The sequence below is a fragment of the Miniopterus schreibersii genome (genome assembly GCF_964146895.1).
Source record: "Miniopterus schreibersii genome assembly, chromosome: 15".
NCBI classification, from domain to species: Eukaryota; Metazoa; Chordata; class Mammalia; order Chiroptera; family Miniopteridae; genus Miniopterus; species Miniopterus schreibersii.
In genome coordinates, this window is record NC_138115.1 from 50,348,638 (window position 1) to 50,370,808 (window position 22,171).

General features: G+C 50.2%; 4 protein-coding genes across 6 annotated transcripts in view; 1 reads left to right on the forward strand and 3 right to left on the reverse strand.

The window, feature by feature from the left end:
* RHOA (ras homolog family member A) overlaps window positions 1–6,553 on the reverse strand; it is a 30,734-nt gene extending 24,181 nt beyond the window's left edge. The window contains exons 1-2 of the mRNA XM_081159476.1: window positions 6,131–6,553; window positions 1,843–1,921 (exon numbers count right to left, since the gene is read on the reverse strand). The gene's annotated coding sequence lies outside the window, so the exon portion shown is untranslated. The remainder of the gene's footprint in view (window positions 1–1,842; window positions 1,922–6,130) is intronic.
* Window positions 6,554–6,655: 102 nt separating this feature from the next.
* TCTA (T cell leukemia translocation altered) lies at window positions 6,656–9,794 on the forward strand. Its single transcript, XM_081159478.1, is given in 4 exon segments — window positions 6,656–6,959; window positions 7,264–7,272; window positions 7,275–7,365; window positions 8,441–9,794. Coding segments are annotated over 4 exon segments (366 nt in total). The 5' UTR covers window positions 6,656–6,736; the 3' UTR covers window positions 8,484–9,794.
* Window positions 9,795–10,104: 310 nt separating this feature from the next.
* Window positions 10,105–15,265, reverse strand: AMT (aminomethyltransferase). Its single transcript, XM_081159571.1, has 9 exons — window positions 14,632–15,265; window positions 14,361–14,528; window positions 13,789–13,869; window positions 12,838–12,969; window positions 12,386–12,464; window positions 11,939–12,084; window positions 11,673–11,853; window positions 11,133–11,288; window positions 10,105–11,030 (listed from the first exon to the last, which is right to left on the reverse strand). Exons 1-9 carry the CDS (start codon window positions 14,719–14,721, stop codon window positions 10,852–10,854), a joined length of 1,212 nt encoding a protein of 403 aa, XP_081015697.1. The 5' UTR covers window positions 14,722–15,265; the 3' UTR covers window positions 10,105–10,851.
* Window positions 15,260–19,513, reverse strand: NICN1 (nicolin 1, tubulin polyglutamylase complex subunit). 3 transcript variants are annotated; one of them, XM_081159573.1, is made up of 6 exons: window positions 19,291–19,513; window positions 18,039–18,215; window positions 17,669–17,782; window positions 17,117–17,188; window positions 16,695–16,799; window positions 15,260–16,620 (listed from the first exon to the last, which is right to left on the reverse strand). In XM_081159573.1, the coding sequence occupies exons 1-6, from the start codon at window positions 19,420–19,422 to the stop codon at window positions 16,579–16,581; spliced, it is 642 nt and encodes a 213-aa protein (XP_081015699.1). In that variant the 5' UTR covers window positions 19,423–19,513; the 3' UTR covers window positions 15,260–16,578. The 3 variants fall into 3 exon arrangements, with proteins under 3 accessions (XP_081015699.1, XP_081015700.1, XP_081015698.1); XM_081159574.1 differs by lacking the exon at window positions 16,695–16,799; XM_081159572.1 differs by having other exon boundaries at window positions 16,301–16,799.
* Window positions 19,514–22,171: the final 2,658 nt, after the last annotated feature.

Genomic DNA, 22,171 nt, shown 5'->3' on the forward strand with positions numbered 1-22,171 from the left:
GAGTCTCTAAGTAAGCCAGAGAAAGACAAATATAATATGATTTCCCTTTTATGTGGCATCTAAGAAAACCAAAACAAATAAACAAAATAAAAAAACAGACTCACAGAAACTGACCAAACTGAAGGTTACCATAGGGGAAGGAGATGGTAGGATGAGTGAAAAAGGGGAAGGGGATGGTAGGATGGGTGAAAAAGGGGAAGGGGAATATAGTCAATAATATTGTGATAAGTTTGCACAATGACAAATGCTTACTAGACTTAGTGAGCACGTTTTAAGGTATATAAGTGTTGAATCACTATATTGTACACCTGAAACTAATATAATACTGTATTTCAACCATAAATTACACTTTTAAAAAAAATTTTAAAAGAAAAATGAAAAGACTGATAAACATGCAATTGTTTTTTTCTTCTTAAAATATATCTTTATTGATTTCAGAGAGAAGAAAGAAGACGGAGAGAGACAGAAACATCAATGATAAGAGAGTCATTGATTGGCTGCCTCCTGCACACCCCTGAATGGGGATGGAGCCCGCAATCCGGGCATGTGCCCTGACCAGGAATCGAACCCCGATCGCCTGGATCCTAGGTCGACGCTCAACTACTGAGCCACGTCTGGCCAGGTGCAATTGTTTTTCTTAATAAAAAACAAAACACCAAAACTCCATGAGCAGTGTTTTTAATGTTTTTGTGATTATTAATATCTGATGTGCTTTCCCCTTTCTTGTCAGTGATATCGAGAAAAGTAGATGAAAAAATAAAAGTAAAAAGTATAGAAAAAAAATTTTAAAAGTAAAGTTAAATTTAAGAGAGAAAAAAGTAGATGGCATAATTCAAAACTAACAGACTTTTCAGTTTCATACCAAATGTTCATGTTTTTTAGGAATAAATATCAAACAAACAAACAAAAAACTCCCTGAGGGTATGGACCTTCTGTTTTCTTCTGTGTCCCAGAACAACGCCTTGCATATTCAGCAGTGGCTATTCAGTAGTAACTATTTGTTAAATGAGTGAATAATGGAAAAGCACAAACTAACTTGGCCATTCCTCACATACCTAAAGAGTTCAAAGCCAACCAAAAGCACTACCATCATATGCCTTCACTGTCACATAGCCCATCTCACGAAATAAGAATCACCTAACAAATCATTTCTCTACATACAGAGTGCTCTCGAACCCATGGAAAACAACAAAAGGTGGTCAAAATGATTCCAGACCAGAACATTTATCATAGTGTCCATTAAATTAAAATACCATTTCCCTTATTTGTAATCAGTTTAAGGTATCTGGAACAGCTGCTGGGTGGGCTGTTATACCTGCTGTTAACATTGCTCCCTCCCAAGCCAGCACCACTGCTGACTGTTCTGGTAGGGCGGACTGTTCTGTTTCTCATTCTCTAGTTGGTTCATTTTCTACTGATAATTAGATATACCCACAGCACAGGATAAACTGTAAGATGACCAAACTACACAATCCAGAAAATGAAAACTTAAACATGAAAAATAGAAGGATGAGAGGAATGGTCCACAAGTAAGGAAGAATGTGTGTAATATGGTGAGTCCATCTCCTTAAAGATTAAGAAAGAGGTTAGGAACTATATCTTCATCTAAGGAAGAAATATTTCTTAGAATAGCAGAGAAAAAGGAAGTTAGAGGACTAATGGAGAGGTAGAAAAATAAGACCAAAGAGAAAAGTTGTGGAGTAAGATAAAGATCTCAAGATTGGTGAAGAAAATCGTTAATAGTAATACACCCACGTTTTCCCAGAACCTACATTAATATATAATAAAAATCTCTATTCCATGGGAACAGGAGAATGAAAGAAAAGGTATCTATTTACATACCTTACAAATGTGCTGCAAGACTCACGGCCTGTGTGGCAGAAGTTTTACAAAGCGCCTTGAACTTCTCAGATGAAAGGCACTATAAAACCAAAAAATATCAGGAATTATGTCTGTTCATTTTACAAAAACAAAACAAAACAAAACAAAGCACAGCACAAGATGTAAATGGGGTCCCCCAAAGTTCTGTGAAGTAATTTAGAATCCAAGAGAGAAAAAAGTGCAAAATTTAATTTTTAATTCACATACCATAAAAATGTATCACATTTATACGAGTCTTGGCCTCTTTCACTTAATGTACACAATCAACCTTATTTTCTGAACATTATAAATTAATGTTGCCCTTTTAAAAGCAAATATCAAAAACAGATAAATCCTATGTGGGTTAACTTTCCAACTTTTTACTATAAAAATTTTCAAACACATAGCAAAGTTAAAAGAATTTTACAGTGAACACCTACATCCCTACCACCTAGACTACCATGAACACATTAATGACTTGCTTTATCAAGCTATATTTCCTTTTTAAAACAGGCATTACTACCCCGGCCTGTTAAGAGTGTAGGCCCTCAGATGAAGGGTCCCAGGTTCAATTCTAGCCAAGGGCATGTACCTCAGTTGCAGGCTCAATCCCTGGCCCAGTTGCACCAGTGCGGGAGGCAACCAATCAATGTGTCTCTCTCACATGGATGTTTCTCTCTCTCTCCCTTCCACTATCTCTGAAAAGGAATGGAAAAAATATCCTCAGGTGAGGATTAAAAAAAGACAACACAGAGCAAAACAAGCTTTACTGAGAAATTAAAGGCCAAAAGGCAAATGTCAGAAAAATCAATAGCTTAAAAAAAAAAAAAATTGGTCAAGGAAGTAAATAATAATAGGAAATCCTTCTGATATTTTTGTCAGAAATGATCAGTATTAGCTTATTAAAGTCAGATCTACCCCTACTCTCTATGCACAATTCTAGCTGCTTGTTTAATATCAGATCATAACATTCCCCTGCTAAAAGAAAAAATCTAATTTCTTACCTCAGAACAAACCTGAAGAACTTCCCATGTCCTAAAGGCCCTACATGATCTGGTCCCTGCCCACCTCTCTAATTTCATTTTATCTCCCACTTTTCTTTTTACTCCAAACCTATTTCACTGACTCCTTATGTTCTCTTCTTTCCCTTCACTTGAATATTAAGATACTATCATAAATATGCTTAAACATATTTACTTTACCAATCCTCTTAAAAAAAAAAATCAAGCTCAATTTGGTATACACTGCAAAGTGGCTGCAATTTAACAGAGTGTATCTCATATTTTCAAGATTATTAGCTATAAAATGTATTCAGAATCATCTGGATGAACCACCAATAAACTCAGACCAACACTCAGAATGAGCAGCTTCAATGCCTATCTGATTTTCAGTCACATGACTATCATAATTATGAGTATACAAGGTCTTCACTTATTACTACAACCCCACAGATTAAAAATGAGTCACCTGAAATAGAAACACTTGAAATGGGAATTTTACAGTAATTACTATCTTTAAACTGTTTTGGAAATTTTAATTTGTTAATCTCGCAAGTACTTAACAGTGAGCATGTCCCCAAAAAGCAGAGTATAGCAATACACATCAACACAAGTTTAAAATTTAGTTACATTAAAGTGTAGGTATGGCAAACTGAGTTCCACTGACTAGGAACTGCATAGAGATAAACTGAGTGGTAAGGGAAGACAAAATACTTAGGGACCTTTTAAAACTACAAATGTGTGATTACAATCCAGCAATTATGAACCATTTTATCATTATCATTAGTAGCCATAATGCAATTAAACCCAAAGTGCTGTCTATAGGAGCCCAGCAAGCCCAAATTAGTTCTCTTAAAAGTTGAATTATCCATCTTTCTTCCGACAGAGCGAACATAAACCTCACAGCTCTAGGACAAATAAAACCCAAAGCAGCAACCCACTTCCTCCTCCTGTCACTGCTTGGACTCCACCCCATAGACAGGAAACACCTGAAGATCTACCTGTTTTCACTCTCCTAATAACTAACACCCCCACATGACCAGGATAAACTTTTAAAAGAAGTTAACTGACATAAAAGGAATCAGGACTATTAAAATACTCCAACAAAACCACTGCCATACACACAAGGAACTATTTACATGATACATGTAGTTTCTCCCCATCCTACCTACAGTCAACAGTCAAAAGAGCACAAGTTGCCTGATAACATCTTAGCCTGACCTAATAATTATGTTACATTTAGAGCAGGGGAGCCTGGGACTCCCTGTGGGAGAAGTTGGTCCCTCAATAGACCCAAAACCTAAAGCCAGGACTAGGCAGGGACCCCTGTATATTCATTTATCTATTTCAATCAACTGCTATAGGACCACCCAGTTACAGAGAGGAGAGTGATGTAGCTAAAGAACTGAAATTTGTTTGGAAAATAAAATTTTCAGATTTTCCCAATATATATAAAATCAGCAATATATAAAAGGAGAAAGCACTGTAATAAGCTGTTAAGTCCTGAGTTTTAGCTGATTCTAAGCAAGCTGTTTGGGAGTACATGGAGAATCCCTTACAGAGAAAATAGTTGGGGCCTGCACCTGACTAGACATGACTTAAGAAATTTACTTAGCCTTTGTAACTTAATTTCCTCATCTGCTAATAGTGTTGGAATATAAGCCTTGAAGATTCCTTTCAGATGCAAAATTCTGGATCTATGAAAAAGTCGCATTCCTATTCTCTTCTTCCTTCCATTGTAGATTTTTATGAGAACAGAAGATGTAAGTCTAGGATTAGACTTTGACTCAAACAAATTCTATCTTATATATTTTATGTCCCCAAGAGCTACCAGTGCTCTAAAAAGTAGATAGAACTACTCTCAAGACAACTTATCAAAAGAGATCCTTCAGTAAGTTATCCTTTACAATTAAGAGCTAGTCTTGTACATTCAGTCTAAACAATGTCACTTGTGCCAAATACTCAAAACAACAGCTCTACCAATCTAGCCATGTCTAAAGTGACAACCACGCAAATGTACATGCACACTACACATTCGGGTGTGTGGCACTAAGTGGTTGAAAATCTCTTACCACATACAACACCGAAGTTTTTTCTTAAGTTATTTTTTCCCCATTCAGATCTGGCAGGGAGGAACACAGCCTGACTGCACACCGCAAGTTACTTCAAAAGACTGTCTTGAACACAAAAAGAAGCAAACAAGTCGCCAACAGAGGTTAACATTTTAAATCAGGCCCTGGCTGGGTACCCTACTTGGTCAGAGCCGTCCGGATAGCCAGGGTTGAGGGCTGGATGCCCAGTAAGAGAACACACACCAAACAGTTAATGAATGCACAGATAAGTGGAACAAATCGATGTCTGTCTCTCTCTCTCTCTAATTCAATAAAAAATGGTTTAAAAATTTAAATCAGGACCATTAAAAAACACAAGTGGAACCAACTCTGAGGTTAAAAGGATTCCAATTTCCCACCATAAACTACTAAACATGATTTTGAACAAATCAACCTGAGTGCAAATAGAGCTATTTAATTAAGACGACCTGTAACTGGGTCCAACTGGTAACTAAGGACAGATGTTTAGGTGATTCCTAATCAAAGTAGTAACTTAGATTAAGCGAAATTGCAAATTAATACTATTTTGATGAAACATAGTTTAAATCACTTAAGTCATGAAAAATGTGTTTAATGGATAATTTGCTTCTTTGCAATACTGAAGAATCCTAACCCCTAAGATTTCAATACTGTCGTTTACTTACACAATCTCTAAAAAAACCTGCATTTAAAAAAAAAAAAAATCTACCCAAAATATAACTGGACTTCACCCAGTATAAATCGGTGATTCATATTTCACATTAAATGCAAAAGCCAAAATGGAGTTGTAAAGAGTTTCCTTCCCAATTCAACTCCGACAGCCACGCGCGCTTCGCGGCGGCCCGCTGCACGGCCCGGCTCGGCGCCCCCGCCCTGCCGGGCCGTGAGAGAGGAAGCACCGGGACCGCGGGCGGGCGGCTGGGCTCCACCAGGCCCGGCCGGGCGGGGGAAGGGGCGCGGGAGGCCGCGGGGCGCGCTTCCGGGGACTGAGCGGGCGGGGCCACCGCTTCGGGGAAAGGGGCCCAGGCCCGGAGTCAGGGTCAGGGTCCAGGGACCGCCAGCCTAGAGCAGCAGGTGGGGTGGGGCGCGGCCGCGGCTGGGCGGCGGGCGGGCGGCCGGAAGAGTGCCGGCCGGGCGGGCGGGCCCGGGGCGCCGCGGAGCTTGGAAGAAACCCTCACTCACCTCAGGCGACGGCACCGACTCCGGCCTCTCTGCGCCGAGGACGCCCGTCCGCGAGTCGCTAGCTCAGAGACCAGGGCGGGTGGCGGAGGAGGAGGCGACAGACTAACGAGAGAACCGACGGAGGGCGGCGGGCGGCGGGCGGGGAGCGCGAGCGAGCGAGGGCGGGCGGCGGCGGGAGGGCGGGGAGCGACGTGCGCGCCCCCGCGTGCCCAGCGGGCTCGAGCTGGCCTCCGGCGCGGGCCCGCGCGCGGGCGCGCTCTCACCGCTCAGCCACGATTGCTCAGCTGCGTGTCCACGCCCTAGAAGCGAGGCACTTAACCAATAACTGCAGCCGCGTGAGGCATCACGGGAACTCCGGGGCTATAAAAGACCTGGTTGCTATTTTGTGCTCCCGGAGTCACTCATCCTTTAAGTAAGCAGGGTGGGGCTAGGTGCGCGTGCGCCGTTTTAACACTCCTCCCAAACTGCCAACTCTTCGCGCAGGCGGGTTGGGCTCGCTTTGCCTAGGTTGACGCGTGCGCCCTAACGGGCTCGGCTCCGGAAGACCAGACGCCTGCGCAGTGGGGGACCACGGTGACAGCCCTCCGGGAGGGGCGCGGAGCAGTCATGGCGGAGTCCTGGTCTGGGCAGTCCTTGCAGGCTCTGCCGGCCTCAGTGCTGGGCGCTCTGGGCGCCCTGGGCAGCGAGTTCCTGCGGGAGTGGGAGGCGCAGGACATGCGTGTGACCCTCTTCAAGTTGCTGTTGCTGTGGTTGGTGTTAAGTCTCCTGGCCATCCAGCTGGCGTGGGGGTTCTACGGGAGCACGGTGACCGGGCTGTATCATCGCCCAGGTGAGGCTCCCCACCAACCTCCGTGGACTGGCCGCCCTCACACCCGTCGGACTGTACCATTGCGCTCCCCAGAACCCCCTTAGACTACCATTGGTCCCCTAAGAACCGTATCGCAACTTAACGCTGTACTCTGACCCCTGCCAACGTGCCGTTTCACGCAAGAAACGCCAGTAGTCCACCCATCACATTATAATTTTTCTTTTGAACCCTCACCAGACAATACCACTAGTTCCATAGGTCCCCCGCCAGATTCTCCACCAAATTCCACTAGCCTCTAACCTGACCTGGGCTCATGCCTGCTCAGATCCCCAACCCAGCCTGCTGCAGCTCTGGATGTGTTCCTGCCCCCAGGTCTGGGCGGCCAGAACGGATCCACGCCTGATGGCTCCACGCATTTCCCTTCGTGGTGAGTAAATCTGTTCCCATCTCAACCCCGTGCTAGGCAGGCAGAAACACACTCCTGTGCTGGGGACTGGGGAGGGGAATTCTCAGGGTAGGAGTCTTCCAGCTTAGTGGCCTTTGAAGGAAGCTCCAAGATCTGCAAGTAGAGCTCAGGTTTCAAGTGACAAGGATGTCTGAACAGTCCATCAGTTTGCTGTTCAGCAACCTGCGGGGTGGACCATGTTACTCGTAATTTCAGAGATGAAATGGCAAGTCCCTTGGGCTCCACTCCACTGCAAGCCCCTCAGTTGGGAAGGCCGGAGCCTCTGTTCTTAGTGCGCTGACTGGCCTCATCAGGGTCAGCCTACTCGTCTGTAAAGCATGAATTCATTAATCAGGGCATTCTGCCAGCTAATCTCTGAGCTCCTACCGCATGGCAGGGACCAGAGAACAAGGACAACCCAGGCCCTGCTTACAGGGGGAGCCAGAGATTTGAAAGGGGAGGATAGCAGTTCAGGGGTGAGGGTGGTCAGAAGTTTCTCTAAAGAGAGACATTTAAGCTGAGGGCAAAGGCCAAGGTGTGCTAAAGTGTACCAGGCAAAGAGAATGGCTAGACCAGGCCCAGAGGTGACATATTGGAGGAATAAACAAGGCTGTGATGCTGGAGTTCAAATATGAAGGCATGGAGGGACCAGCAAAGCCCCAGACTTTGGGGAGCTATTGAAAGACTCAGCCGTGATTAGGCCGTGGCCTAATCTAATTTGCCTTTTTATCTGCCTGCCTTGTGGCAAGTACATAAAGGGATCCAATTAGAGAGGGCAAGAGGACAATCAGGAGACTTGGCACTGCCAAGGTTTTTTTCTTGGGCAAATGGGGAAGGATGGGAGAACCATCATAAGGTGGGGACCAGGAGGAAGAATGAGTCTGTAGGGGAAAGGTGGTGGGCCCAATGTGTGCTGTGGGAGCTCAGCAGAAGTTAGATTGTAGTGTGGCCTTACTGAGCTCCACTCAGCTACTAGAAGAAGCTAGAGAAAGCCAATCTCAGGGACTGTTGTGCTGCCCGCGGAATAACCCCTCTCTCTTCTCTCCATCACTTTTAGGGAAACAGCAACAAATGAACCTCTCAAAACCCACAGAGAATAAGGGAAGGCAGCAGAGGGGTCTCCAGGGACATCACCGGGTCTGCTGGCTCCCACACTGGGTTCTACTGCTGCCCAGACCCCAGGGATGACTGCAGGGGGGTCAGGGTTGGGGGGTAGGGAGTACCCCAGTGCTTGTGGAGTTGGGCCTCCACTGCCCTTGGCATTTCCTCCAGCAGGCCCTGGCACTGAGCCAGTAAAGAGTTTGCCTCTACCCTGATCTGGGTGCCTTAAGGAGAGAAGGCATGATCCTCCTCTCTCAGGGGTCAGTTTAGGAGAAGCCTCTGGGTTAGGAAGGCCAGCAGTCCATTTCCTGTCTTGGTTTTTCCCTCTCCCTCTTCCCATCCCCCTGGGGTGTGACCCCATAGAGATCTGTCCCTCTGAGAGAAAGCCTGAGGTTGACTAGCTCTGGGATTTGTAAGGGAAGTCTGTTTTCCCCTAAGCCCTAGGTTTTCAGAATTTGGTTTTGCTGTTGGCAGGGAGCTAGGAATCTTGGCCTGGACATAGCCTTACACTCTATGGTTACTTAGCTGGCCATTCAAGTATAAGGCAGGGGGCAGATGGCACCATCCAGACATGGAGACACCAAACACCCACCTTCCTATCCCATCCAGAGCTCTCCAGGTATGCGCCTGGCTATGGAAATTGTCTTATCCTGAGCATCGTTCTCATATTCCTCTCAATCCTTCTTGGAAGAAAACGGTGCCTGAAAGAGACTGAGCCTCAGGAATGACTTCCCATCCCCACCACTTAAGTGCCCGTGGGGTTGTGGGTCTGTACCCTGCCCCCTCAGAGAGATTCTAAGCAGTTAGTGCAGAGCAAGCCCACCTGCCCTGCAGCCTCATGACTTCCCATCTTCACCTGGAACCACAGGAGCTTCATCCTAAGATCCCACAGGCTCAGCTCCTCTCCATTAGCACTATCTCAGCCCCCAAGAACCCTTAAGAGGGCAGAGCCACAGGTTAGGCAGGCCTAGCCACTTCCAAAATAGGCCAGGGGATCTTCCAAAAGTATGGGTGGCAAACGCCAGTTCCCAAAGGTAGTGTGGCCCTAGACCTGTCTCCCTCCCTGTACTTCTTTCTGCTCTGTTAGATGCCACATTTCCATTTGGCAGCCTTTGCCTAGATCATCCTTGCACGGAGGTGCACTGGAGGTAGGACCACACTGAGCTCTTGCACAGGTACTTACTTGCAGAGTTACCTTCTGGCTGGCAGGATAAAGGTTTTGCAGCCCCAGGTCTACCCGCTGACACCACAACACACAGAGTCTCACATTCCACGCCAGGCTCAACTGAGGACGTGGCTTATTAAACATGGAAGTGCACCAGTTGTGTGGTTATTCAGACAGGACAAAGGTGTGCATGCTCAGGGGAAACTGGAGAGAACACCCAGGGGCTGTTGCCCCTCAGCACCCAGAACTTAATGACTTGCGAACTTGGCGGGTGGATGCCAGCTCCCTAAAGGTGCAGTGCTGGGTGCCCAACACTACACTACCCCTTTAGTTCTTATAGGCCTGCCCCTCTCTAGGGGAACCCATGGTGAGCCTGTTTCAGAGGCCAGGAAGGCATTGGGATGACACCCCAGGAACCCTGTGGGCAAAGGACACTGAAGCTAGACTCTGGCAAGCAAGAAAGAAAGCTCGTTTAATGTTTTTTTTTAACAGTCAGTGGAGTCCAGTAATGGGCCGCAGGGCAAAGGCCAGCCCAGGGTAAGGCAAGTTCAGGAGGAGGCCCAGCCTGCCCTACAACAGCCCTGGGGCTCAGAACAGGTGGTGAGCCTGGCATGGTTTGCTGCTGGGCAGCAGGCTGGGCCAACTTGGGAATGTAGGAGAGTAAGTCCATGCCCCCTCAACCATCCCCGAGTTTACACACAGGCACAGCAGCCCTACTGGGCTAAGCCTCTGTGAGCCAGGAATTACTCCTGCCCAGGGAGAGGCAGCAGTCTGCATTCATGGAAGTAAACTAGAGGAGGTGGCTGGCACTGCCCAAGGTAATGACCCTCTGCAGTGTGAGAAACCATGGTGAGGTAGGTCGGGCAGGCCTTACCCTGCTAAAGGTGAGCTTTGTGGCACAGCCAGCACCTGGCAGAGTGGAGATGCCAGGATTGAGGCTTCTCATAGCCCTCCACAGGCAAGGGGGGGGTCTGTGGGGTATGGGCTGAGAAAGACATTGGGTGAACTGGTCTGTCACTGAGTAATTGGTCTTGAAATTGAAATGGCACAGGAGGAGGGGGTGTAGGTGGTATGTCCCCCCCCAACCAGACAACCAGAGCCAGCCTACACCCTCGCCACCTACCCCCCAGTGTGTTCTGCCTCAGCTTCCTGACTAACCCCTTGTAGAATGCCCTCCAGCAGAGGGCCCAGCCCAAGCCACCTCACTTGAGGGTATAATAGTTTGTGGGCACAAAGGGCATCTTGCTGACCACAGCCATCTGCTGCTTCCGCCGCACCTCTACCAGGAGTGGGGTACCTGGCCGACTATACTCAGAGGGTACATAGCCCATCGCCACATTCTTCTTCAGGCAGGGGGAAGGGCAGCCACTGGTCACAGTACCTGTCCAGGCAGAGACCGTGTGTCAGCACCACCCTAGCAGGCCAGTTCCCCCACCCTCCTGGGGAAGGGGCAAGAGCTCTCCAACCTCCCTGATCCACCTACCAATCACGGTGCCCTCCATACTCAGGATGGGGCTGTGTGCCCGCATAGGAGCTCCTTCACACGTTAACCCCACACGCCTCCGCTGCACCTTGCCCTTCAGCTGGGGAGCAATAACTGCAGCTCCGGGAAAGTCCATGGTAGCTCGGCGGCGCTTTCCTGGAACATGACACACCAGACTTAAGCCACAGTCCAGAGAACCCCTGGCCACAGGTGGTCCTAGCTACAAGGGCCCCAAGTGACATCCATCAGCATTGAGGCCCCTTCCCTTGGACTCCCATAGGCCCTATTCCTCCCCTGCCATGTAGTCAGTCAGCCACCCATCTCCTGCCCCCTCGCGGCCATGCTGCCCCTCTCAGCCTGCCGGGGGTCCTCAGCATTTAATGGGTAAAGTTACAGTAACACCTGCAGGGAATGGAGGCTGGGGGAGGCTGGGTCACTGGCTCCAGGCTACACAACCTCAGGATCAGTCAGAGGCTGGCTGGCCTCATTCAGGGCCACTCAGCCTTCAGGATCCTATCCCCGAGTGCAAGCCCAGCTCACCCAAAGTCCAGCTGAGGCCCCCTTCCACAGGTGTGGTGTGTTCATCGATGTCGTTCCCATACAGGCAGAGGCCTGCTTCCAGGCGCAGGCTGTCCCGGGCTGCCAGCCCTGCCAGCTTCACCTCTGGGTTTTCCAGCAGAGCTGTTGCTAGGCAGACAGCCCCCGCTACTGGCACTGAGATCTGCAGGGGGCACGAGGGAGCAGGTGGGCTGCTGGCCCGAGTCCTGTGCCCTGCACTACTACCCTGCTCCCACTTCTTGACACACCTCCACACCATCCTCTCCCGTGTAGCCACAACGGGTCACGCGGCAGCTGGACACGCCAAATACCTCCATCACAGCACTGGTCATGAAAGGCAGTTTCCTCAGATCATCTGTCACGCCGGCCTGTAGCACCTGGGCCGCAGTGGGACCTGGGCCGAGGGAGCCAGTGACCAAGTGTCCAGGTCCCAGTGCCCCTCAAAGCTGGACTGCAGCCCTTACTCAGGACCAGAACAAGCCCTGATCAAGTTCTCCACTGCGGGTAGAAGGAGATGCTCTTGCCTCATAGCCCACAGAGCCTTGGGGCCGGTCGAGGGAGGGCATGACACCCAGCTTAGAATATGACGGACAAACCTCACACCACCCACACCTTCTTCCTGCTACAGCCTCTGCTAAGCAGCGGAGGAAGCCAGGAAGGCTAAGTTCATCTCCAGCCCCAGCCTGGCCGCTCACCTTGCAGGGCTAGCAGGGCATTATCCACCACCTCCAGGCCCACATCACTGCCCGTGTTCTGAAGCTCCCTGATCTTGTCCTGAATGGAAAGACAAAACACCACATCGGCTTCGGGGGCCATTTCCAGGTGTTGCAAAGCTCGGCAAAGTAGGCTGGTTCTCATCTTACAAGGTCGTATAGGTGGTAGGGATGACCCAAGCCCAAGTCTTCCAGCTCTGACACCATGCTCCAGCCCTCCGCCCTCACCAGAGGATGCTCACCTAGGGGCCAGGGTCAGCTTCACCTCCCCACCTCCCCCAGTGAAACCTGGCATTTTCCAGGGAGGGCCCACTCTGGCCTGCTGCTCATTCACTCAGAGCTATTGTCTGAGCCCCCTGTCCCTACCAGGCCTGTCCTGGACAGCAGGAAGCTGCTCCGTAAGATGGGGTACCTAGAACACAAAGGGGCTGTACCTGCATGAGGGCCAAGTCCTTGTCCCAGCAGCCAGCATTGGACACCACATACAGGTGTCCCTCAGAGGTGTTGGTCACAATCAAGTCATCTAAGATGCCACCAGCTTCATTGGTAAACAGTGACAGTGTCCCCTACCACCAAAGTAGAACAACTTTGCACTCAGGTCGAGGAGGCCAACGTCAAGTGTGAGTCAGACACACCAAGGAGCCCACTCAGCCCCCACAAACTCTTGAGCCCTCATGCATAGGGCTGGGGGGACCGGCATGCAAGGAGTAAGGCTGGGTCACCCCGGGACCCTGCCCGAGCCCAGGGTGTTTGACCCCATGCACTGGGAACGTTTTCACCCCTTCCCCACCTCGGGGGACCTCCCTAAACTAGTAGGGCCTCTGCACCCCTCCCCACTCAGTACTGAGAGCCCCATCTCACGCTTAATCCATGGTACCCAGGACTTGCTGCTTTATCCCACCCAAACCTGACGACTCAGTCCATGCTCCAAACCCCAGGACAGAAGCTTCCAAGTCCATCCTGATGAGCTCAAGAGCTCCACAGCAGCAACACCCCTAAACACTGTGAGGCTGGCCTCAGCCTCCCCACTGATGGAAGAGCCTGAGGCTGAGAGGTCATGTGAATCACCTGGGGATCTTGTTAAAATGCAGGCTCTGATTCAAAAGGTCTGGAGCAGGGCCTGAGAGTCTGTTCCTAACAAGCTCCTAGGTGATAATGAAGCTGCTGGTTTAGGGACTACACTTTGATTGCAAGGGGTTAGGCAGCATGGAAGGCCTCAGAACAGGACATGAACCTGGGCCTCCCAGCCTGATGTGGTGAGGATGGGATAGGCCCATCCCTGCAGATGGTCTGACCCATCACCGTGCCCCCAAGCCCAAAGTAGGGACTCTGCCCGTTTGCTGGCTCATGACTAAGAACGCCCATTGAGCAAAAGAGGGGTCCACCTGGTTAGGCCTCAGCTCTGCAATATCTCCAACCACTAGACTCTCCATCAGCTTCACCCGGTCACGGCCGTATATCTTGGTCTGAGAAAAAGATGAAAAGCCTCAGGACACTGGTCAAGGCGGCATCCTCCCTGCCTTCCACGGCACAGTCCAACCCAGCCAAAGTGACTAGTTTTTGGTTCTGCAGGTGGCAAAGTCCCCACCTTCTGATTCTCCCACATCTGCCAATATAGGAGGGAGTGTAATGGGGGAGGTTAGGACATTTGAAAGGGCCCAGTGCCTCCCTGAAATACCCCCCTTTCCAAACCAATACCCAGGAGAGTGGGTAAAACTTTGCCATCCCTGGAAAACCCAGGACACTACGTGGGAACAGGCTGGAGAGATGAGAGAAGAGCCAATCAGGTGACCCTCTGAATTAACTTCCTGGGGGCCACAGTCTGTGACACCCCTGAGATCTCCAACTCTTCTGAGAGGGCAGCCCTTGGAATCCAGCTCCCAGCAAACAAAGCCAAGGGTGGCACCACTGTGGCCAGGGAGGAAGCGCTGGAGGCCGGAGCGGTCCCCTGGCTCACCTGTAGCATGTGGGACACATCAAAGAGCGAGCAGTGCTGGCGTGTGTGGAGGTGCGAGTCAATGTGGCTGTCCCGGTACTGCACGGGCAGACTCCAGCCTGCGAACGCTACCATCTTTCCGCCGTGGGCCAAGTGGAAGTCATAGAGTGGTGTCCTGCGGAGCGCGTCCTGCGGGCGGCCGGGCTCAGTGCCACCAGGGCTCCAGCCCCCCGTCCCCTCCTTCCCCCAACCCTCCAAGATTGACACCACGCCCCAGCACCCTCTATCCCACCTGTGAGCCACTGATCGGACGGCCGGGGACTGAGGGGAGCACCTGCCCACGCAAGCCCAGACGGGCCACCACGCTCACTGCCCGCTGCATTGTGGCCTGTGACCGATGCAGCCGACGCACAGAGGCCACCACTCTGTCAGGCACGCTGGGAGATGTAGTCTGGACCCTGATCCGTCAAGTCTCACTCCCACAAAGGGGATCAGAAGAGGGGCGGGCAGCCCTGAGGGCAGGCGGGCAGGCGGGCAGGCGGGGCTTCAGCTCCGGGTGTGCAGTGAGTCCCAGCAGCAGAAAGACAGCCCCAGGCGCTTCCACTTGCCAAGGGAGGGTGGGAAGATCTCAACCAGTTAAGCTGCTCAGAATCAGAGCCTAGGGCTAGACCTCCCCCGGTGACGGCCCTGCCTCCAGGGGTCAAAGTTCAAGCAAAGGGCTGAGAGGCTAGAGTCGCACATTCAGGTCTTCAGGAGAGTAAGGTCAAAAGGGAGGAGGCAGAAAGATGAAGGGGACACGGCGGGGGGCGGGGGGGGGGAGCCAGGGGCAGCCAGCCTGGCAGGCCGAGCACCACAGGAACCTGGCACACACGCGGGCCTCCAGCTCCCCCACTGGGCGCACACAGGCAGCCAGCAGCCATGCATTCCACAAGTATTTATTGATCTTGCTGCACACCAGGCCCTGTGCTGGGTGCTGGGGACACAGCTGTGAATGAAGCATAGTCCTCCCACCGCAGAGACCACACCCCCCCTCACACACACGGAGGGCTGATACTCCCTGAGCAAAGAACTATGGTCATTACCCTCTTAGCAAAAGCTGAATGGAACTAAATAAACGACCCTGCAGGGAAAGGTACAGCTTGCAAGAACCCTGACAGGTGAGAGAAGAGGGTGGCAACCATACAAACATTTGATTTTCCAGTCCAACACTTGTTGCAGTGCTGCCTCAAATAGCCGCCAGGGGCAAAGCCAGAAAAAAAGAAAGAAGGATTTTCTCATTAGGAAAAGCAGTCTGCCTTATTCAGAGCTGGCCTGGGGTTGTAGAGGACTTAGCCTCTTAAGACACCAATGAGAACCCTCACCTGGGCCCACCTCCCACCACGATCCTTCATCACACTGAGCATGACTTTGGTTAGGAGGCAGCTGGGAGAAGGGACAAAGATGTACTTTGGGCTTTATCAGATGGCAAACAGGTCCTAGGACTCATTCTCAGGCCCTGGCCTTGCCAGAGGCTCCTGACCAGGTTAGGTGGGCAGACACACTTGAACATACATCCCAGAGTCGGCTCAGAGACCAAGGGACTCCGGCAGCCCAAACTGCCAGCTTAGCTCCCTAGGCAGGCAGTGGGGTTTCGCCAGGAAATTTCTTTGTGGGCATGACACAAAGGGAAAAAAAGACCACTAGGGGGCGCAGAAGGAAGAAATGGAGCTCCTGTTTCTCCCTCAAGCTTCCAAACTAAAAGAGTGGCATGGCAGAGCATTTGATATCTTGCTTCCTGGCGTGTCGTCAGTTTGGCATAAATAAACTAAAAAAATTCTCTTTAAAAAAAAAAAAGTGTCATGGCTACAGCAGCCTTGCAAGGCTAAATAGAGCAGGTTCTAGTAGGTCACCCAGCCCACTGCACTCAGGCGAGGAAGCGAGCAGGCAGAAGACAGGAGTATGCATGTTGGCAGGAGGGGCAGAGGGCACGCAAGGATTCTTAGTAAGTAGAACTGGAGTGTTTTTAGGGTAAGAAAAGGAGTCTCGGGTCACAGGTGAGGTCAGAGTGTACTCCACACCAGGTGCTCATGCTGAAGCCGCACAGTGAGCCCCCAAGAATCTTGAGTCTGTGAATGTGGCCCAGACAGAACGGGCATGCAGGCAACACTTGGAATGCACAGGGAAAGCACTTCGGCCTCTGATGACCCAAACCAGGCCTGGGTGAGCACAGAAGGTCAACGTCTTGGTTAAGAGCCATGGTTCAAGTGTAGGACAGCAAGTTCAGGTCGTAACAGCCATCCACCTGCAACACAAAAGACCATCAGATCTGACCCACTCAGAGCAATGGGAGCCAAGCAGAGGGAAGCGATCACTCACATCAAAGCGGCCGATCCTTGTGGAGGTGTGACTGGCCCGGATCATCTCTGTCAGCGCCCACATCTGCTGTACCTCAGAGGATACCCTGCTGGGGTCTGGGAGACCCTGCTCCAGAAGGAGGGGTCAGTGGCCATGGGGCTCTCCCCAGCAGCGCCCTTAGAGCTCGAGAGAGGCCAAGTTGGGCTATTGGCCCTCCAGCTGAGATCAGTAACATTCCCAACTGACTTGTGAAATATGAGGTTGGGGCCTGATGTGCAGCTCAGTCCCACAAAGAGATACCTCAAATCCCATGGAACACCCAGGTGGAAGATAGCACAGAGTGAACCAAGGGCCCGAGGTCCAGCCCTTGATTCCTGCAGATAGGGGCCCACCTGGACGTCACAGCTATTCACACGTGGTTCTTACCCAGGGAGAAGGCTTACCTCAAGGAGGGGAGTGGGCTGCTCACAAGGCACTGGGTGGGAGAGCCACTTGGGAAAGGTCACGGAGGGGCTCTGCAAAGCAAAGACATACTTCCCTGAGGGAGGAAGAGGGGGAGAGTTCTGGGACCAGTTTCCAAGGTACTGGGAGCAGAGAGAAGGTCCCCAGAGCCTTGAACACTGGGAAAACCCTGTTCAAGGGTCCACAAAGGCCCAAAGGGCAGTCAGACTACCTAAGCTCTTCTGCTATGCAGAAAGAGACCCCAGGAACACAAGGAATAGAAGTATCTCCCAGCACCTGAAGGCTCTAGCTCTGAAACAGATGGGTGGCTCCAAAGGTCAGGGGATATGGGAACATGGCCTTACCTCTCACCTCTCATCATGAGCTTCCAACATTCCTACCTGGCTAACTTCCATGAAGGCCTCCTTCTGAGTCTCATCATCTTTACCCATCCACTCCCACCTCCATCCCCTCCCCCACCCCCACCTCTGCCAACCTTAGCTAGGAGCCTGCTGGGGAAAGGGCAAGACAATAGGTCTGAGCTAGTCACTTACCTTTGGTCCCTGCTGGTAGATCTGCAGCTCTTCCACTGTGAAAGACAGCCACAGTGGTGATGGCTGTCGCAGAATCAGGCGCAGCTCCAGTACTCTAGCCATGTCACACAGCATCTGACACATACACATACAAGGCCCCAGCAAGGGCCCAGCTCACTGCCCAGGATCCTCCCAATGAGCAATGAGCCAACCTGTTGCCTCCCCAGGCCTTTGGGAAGGAAAGAACATTAGTCCCTCCAAAGCATTTCCCAAACAGCCACTGCCCAGGACAGCTTTGCTCCCCTCATCCCTCCTGGTATCCTGGCCCAATTCTCAGGCCCCCTGTGAGCCCTCATCTGGGCTGCCCTGGCCATGTTGAGTCCCAGCTGACCTGGTGTTTGAACAGCGATACATATTCCTGAGCTCCCTCCTCACTGTGTGGGTCAGGCATGAGGCAGTAGTCCCGCAGGCAGGTCACCCACTTGGCTTGTGTGTGCATCGAGGTGTACTGGCGAACACGGATGCTCAGAAAGGCTGTGTAGTAATTCTTAAACGTAATCTCCTGCAACTAGAGCACACACGACCCACCAGGACAAATCAGACCCAGGCACAGGGCCTGAGTGGCTCAAAGGCACAATCTCCTCCTCCCCTTAGGAATGCACTCTTCTACCAATCTAATAAGCATCCTTTGGGGCTCAAAGACAATTTCACTTTCCTAAAGGAGTTCACAGTATAAATGAGCAGGTCATATAAGCAATAAGCAACAACTGCAGATCTTGCCATATGTTCAAGATGCTGCCAGAGGTCAGAGCCCTAACTCTGGAGGAGGCAGAAAATGTACCTGTGAGGCCTGAAGGGGGAAGAGTTCACCAAGTGGACCAAGAAAGGTAGATAATGTAAAAAGTAGCATAGCCGCCTACGGCAGTTCTCATCATTGGACACTCATCAGAATCACCCAAGTTTAAAAATATGTATATATAGGTGTACAGGCTCCACCCTAGACCTACTGAATCAGGGTTTCCCAGCTTATCCTTAAGGAACAGCTTGAGGGAGAACCACACTCTGTTGGACAGAGCACATAGGGCTGAGAGGCAGGCAGGGCACAGATGCAAAGTGGCCCTGAACGCCAGGCCATCAGAAAACGGTGGTCTTTATCATCTATGTTGAAGTCCTGCAGTGTCCAGTCACTCAGCCAGCTGATGTGGAAGTACAACTGGAAACTGAAAACTGGAGCCACTGGGAAGATCCTGATGAGGATTGAGTTGAACCGAACCTGACCTCCAGCAGAGGCTGCAGGAATGGGCAGGAGGCAGGTTTGGGGGTAACCCATTGTCTAATGATCCCCAGGACAAAATGACCTCACCTATACTTGGTTCACAACGGTATTTCCAACACCTAGCCTACTAGCTTGGCACTTCCCTGCCAGCGCTGTCCTGCACATGGGGGAGACATGATGCAGAGACTAGAACAGGAAGCTGCCTTCTAGTAAGTGTGGTAACTAAAGGAATAAATAAATGCTTAACTGATGGCAAGGGCCAGGCAGCGCCAAGGCCTTACGTAAAACATTCAACGCCTGGGACACGCCCGAGTTCCCAGGTCGGCCCCGCCCAGGAGCCCAGGTCGCGCCCAAGGGGCTGGCTCACCTCGAAGGGTGCGACGCTGGGGAAGGTGACATCGATGACCAGCACTCCAGGCCGGCCTTGGGAGGCCCACACATCGCCCACTTGCAGCGCCACGGTGCCTTTCACATGGCAGGGCACCAACACGCGGGACATGGTGCCGGCGGTGGGGAGCAAGCACAACCGCCGCTTCTAGCCTGGGACCTCTGCTCCTTCCCGGCGTCCCCAGCCCAGCCCCAAGAACTACAACTCCCAGGAGGACTCGCGCTTGTCCAGCCCAGCCAATCACCAACGCTGGGGGCGGGCCGGGAGGCGGAAGTGCCTGCGGAAGTGCCCCTTGAGCCCAGCCCTGCTGGGGGCTGCAGGGCAGCCGGGGACCGTGCCTAGAAAATGGCTCGGCGGTTCTGTACCGAAGGCGTACGGACCCCTTTCGGTGCCCCTGGTCTCTCCGTTACTGCTTCTGTGCGGGAAGGGGGTGGGGTGGGAGCTCAGTTAAATCATGTAAAGCCATAAGCAGGAATGATCATAAGTGCCTGGCCTACATTAATTGCAAAAATAGATGTAAATCCCCCCGTCCTTTTTCTAATGGGCAAAGGATTTGAACAGATAATTCACGAAAGATAAATGGCCAATAAGCCTTTGAGAAGATGCTTCACATGATATTCATCAGGGAAAGACAAATTAGAACCCCCCCTCCCCCGAGCCACTAAAAAAACGCTAAAATTAAGACTGGAATGACATTGGGCAATTCCTCAATTTCTGCCTTTTTGTATTTAGTTGATTTTTAAAAATATATATATATTTGTTGATTTCAGAGAGAGGAAGGGAGAGGGAGAGAGAGAAATGGAAACATCAATGATGAGAGAGTCATTGATTGGCCGCCTCCTGCACGCCCGATGGGATTGAGCTTGCAACCCAGGCATGTGCCCTGACCGGGGATCAAACCACCATCTGGATCCCAGGTCTATGCTCAACCGCTGAGCCACACCCGGCCAGGCTGATTGATTTTTTTAGTGTGCCACTTGGATTTCCTTCTTTCCTGTTTTTTGTTTTTTGTATATTTTTAAACTATTTTCTTTTTTTTCTAAATACTGTATATATATATATGTCTTTATTGATTTTTAGAGAGCAAGGAAGGGAGAGAGAGAGACATTGATGTGAAAGAGAAACATTGATTGGTTGGGACCCAACCCAAAACCTGGGCATGTGCCCTGACCTGAAATCGAACTGGCAACCTTTTGGTGCACAGGACAATGTCCAACCAACTGAGTTACACCTACCAGGGCAGATTTAATTCTTTTTAATAAGATATTTTATTTAACCCAAAATATGATTATGTCAACACAAAAGCTATTAAAATGTTAATTAGATATTTTACATTATTTTTAACCAAATCTTTGACATCAGGTGTGTATTTTACTCTTACAGCACTTCTCAATTAAGATTAGCTACATTTCGCCCGGCTGGGTGTGGCTCAGCGGTTGAGCACTGACCTAGGATCCAGAAGATCCGCGTTGGATTCCCTGTCAGGGCACATGTCCCGGTTGCGGGCTAGGCAGCCAATCAATGACTCTCATCATTGTTGTTTCTATCTCTCTCTCTCCCCCCTCCTTTCCTCTCTCTGAAATCAATAAAGATATGTTTTAAAAAAAAGAAAAAAAAAAAAGATTAGCTACATTTCAAGTGCCCAGTAGTCACATGTGCCTAGTGACTACAATATTTGACAGCATGGCTCTAAAATATAAATCCCATAAAAGCAGGACTTGATCTGTCTTGTTCTGACTAAATCCCCAGCACCTGGAACATAGTAGGTGTTTAGTGTTTGTTGAATTCGTGAATTAATAAAATAGCTTTGCAGTCATTGCACTATGCCCTGGGACTGGTCCAGGTCCCAGCCTAGTGAGAACAAGTCTCTTAGCTGGCGACCTTCAGCATAGTCAGGACAGTAGCGCCACCTGCTGGAAAGTGGAAGTTACCCACGCATAATGCTAGGCTCCCAGACTCAAGGCTGGTGGCGCCACCTGCTGGGAAGTGGAGAGTCACCCACTCATAAGATTAGACTCCCAGAGTTAAGGCTGGTGGGATTGGCATAGGAGGGAGGTGGGCTCTGGATGCCTGGAAGGATATTCCTTACCTGACCCTTGGACCCAACTTCCCAAAGGTCTTTCCTAGACCTTATCTCCTAGTATTACCAAGGCAACGATTGTATCAAGAATCCCATCAATAATCAAAAGCAAGTCCTGGCTGGTGTAGTTCAGTTGGTTGGAGCGTCATCCCACACATTGGAAGGTCATGGGTTCAATTCCTGATCAGGGCACATACCTGGGTTGCGAGTTTGATCTCCAGTAGGGGTGTGCACAGGAGACAATTGATTGATGTCACATTGATGTTTCTCTCTCTCTCTTTCTCTCCATTCTTCCTTCTCTAAAATCAATTTTAAAATAAAAATAAAAAACAAGACCATGACAGGCTCCCTTTTGAGTGGTCCACACCTGGATTCTGGAAATGGCTGCTTGAAAGAGTCTCCTTCAAGCCAGCCCTCTGCCCAGTCCTTCTTAAATTCTGTTGGGTCTAAGCCTTTGAAACCTAATGAAAGCCAACCTCTTCCAACTTTCTCTCTCTCTCTCTCTCTCTCTCTCTCTCCCTCCCTCCCTCCCTCTCTCTCTCTCTCTCTCTCTCTCTCTCTCACACACACACACACACACACAAGTTGCTGTTGCTCATATATATAAACTTCTATTCAGTGAATGGCACCTTGGTCCAATGGCATAGTGTGTCTCCAGTAGCAATCAAGTTTCTGATGCAGGTGGGGAAATCTCCTAACAATGCTGAATGAACAAAGTGGGATAATAATAGTAACAATAAATAACCGCTAACACTTATTTAGCATTTTCTGTGTGCCCAA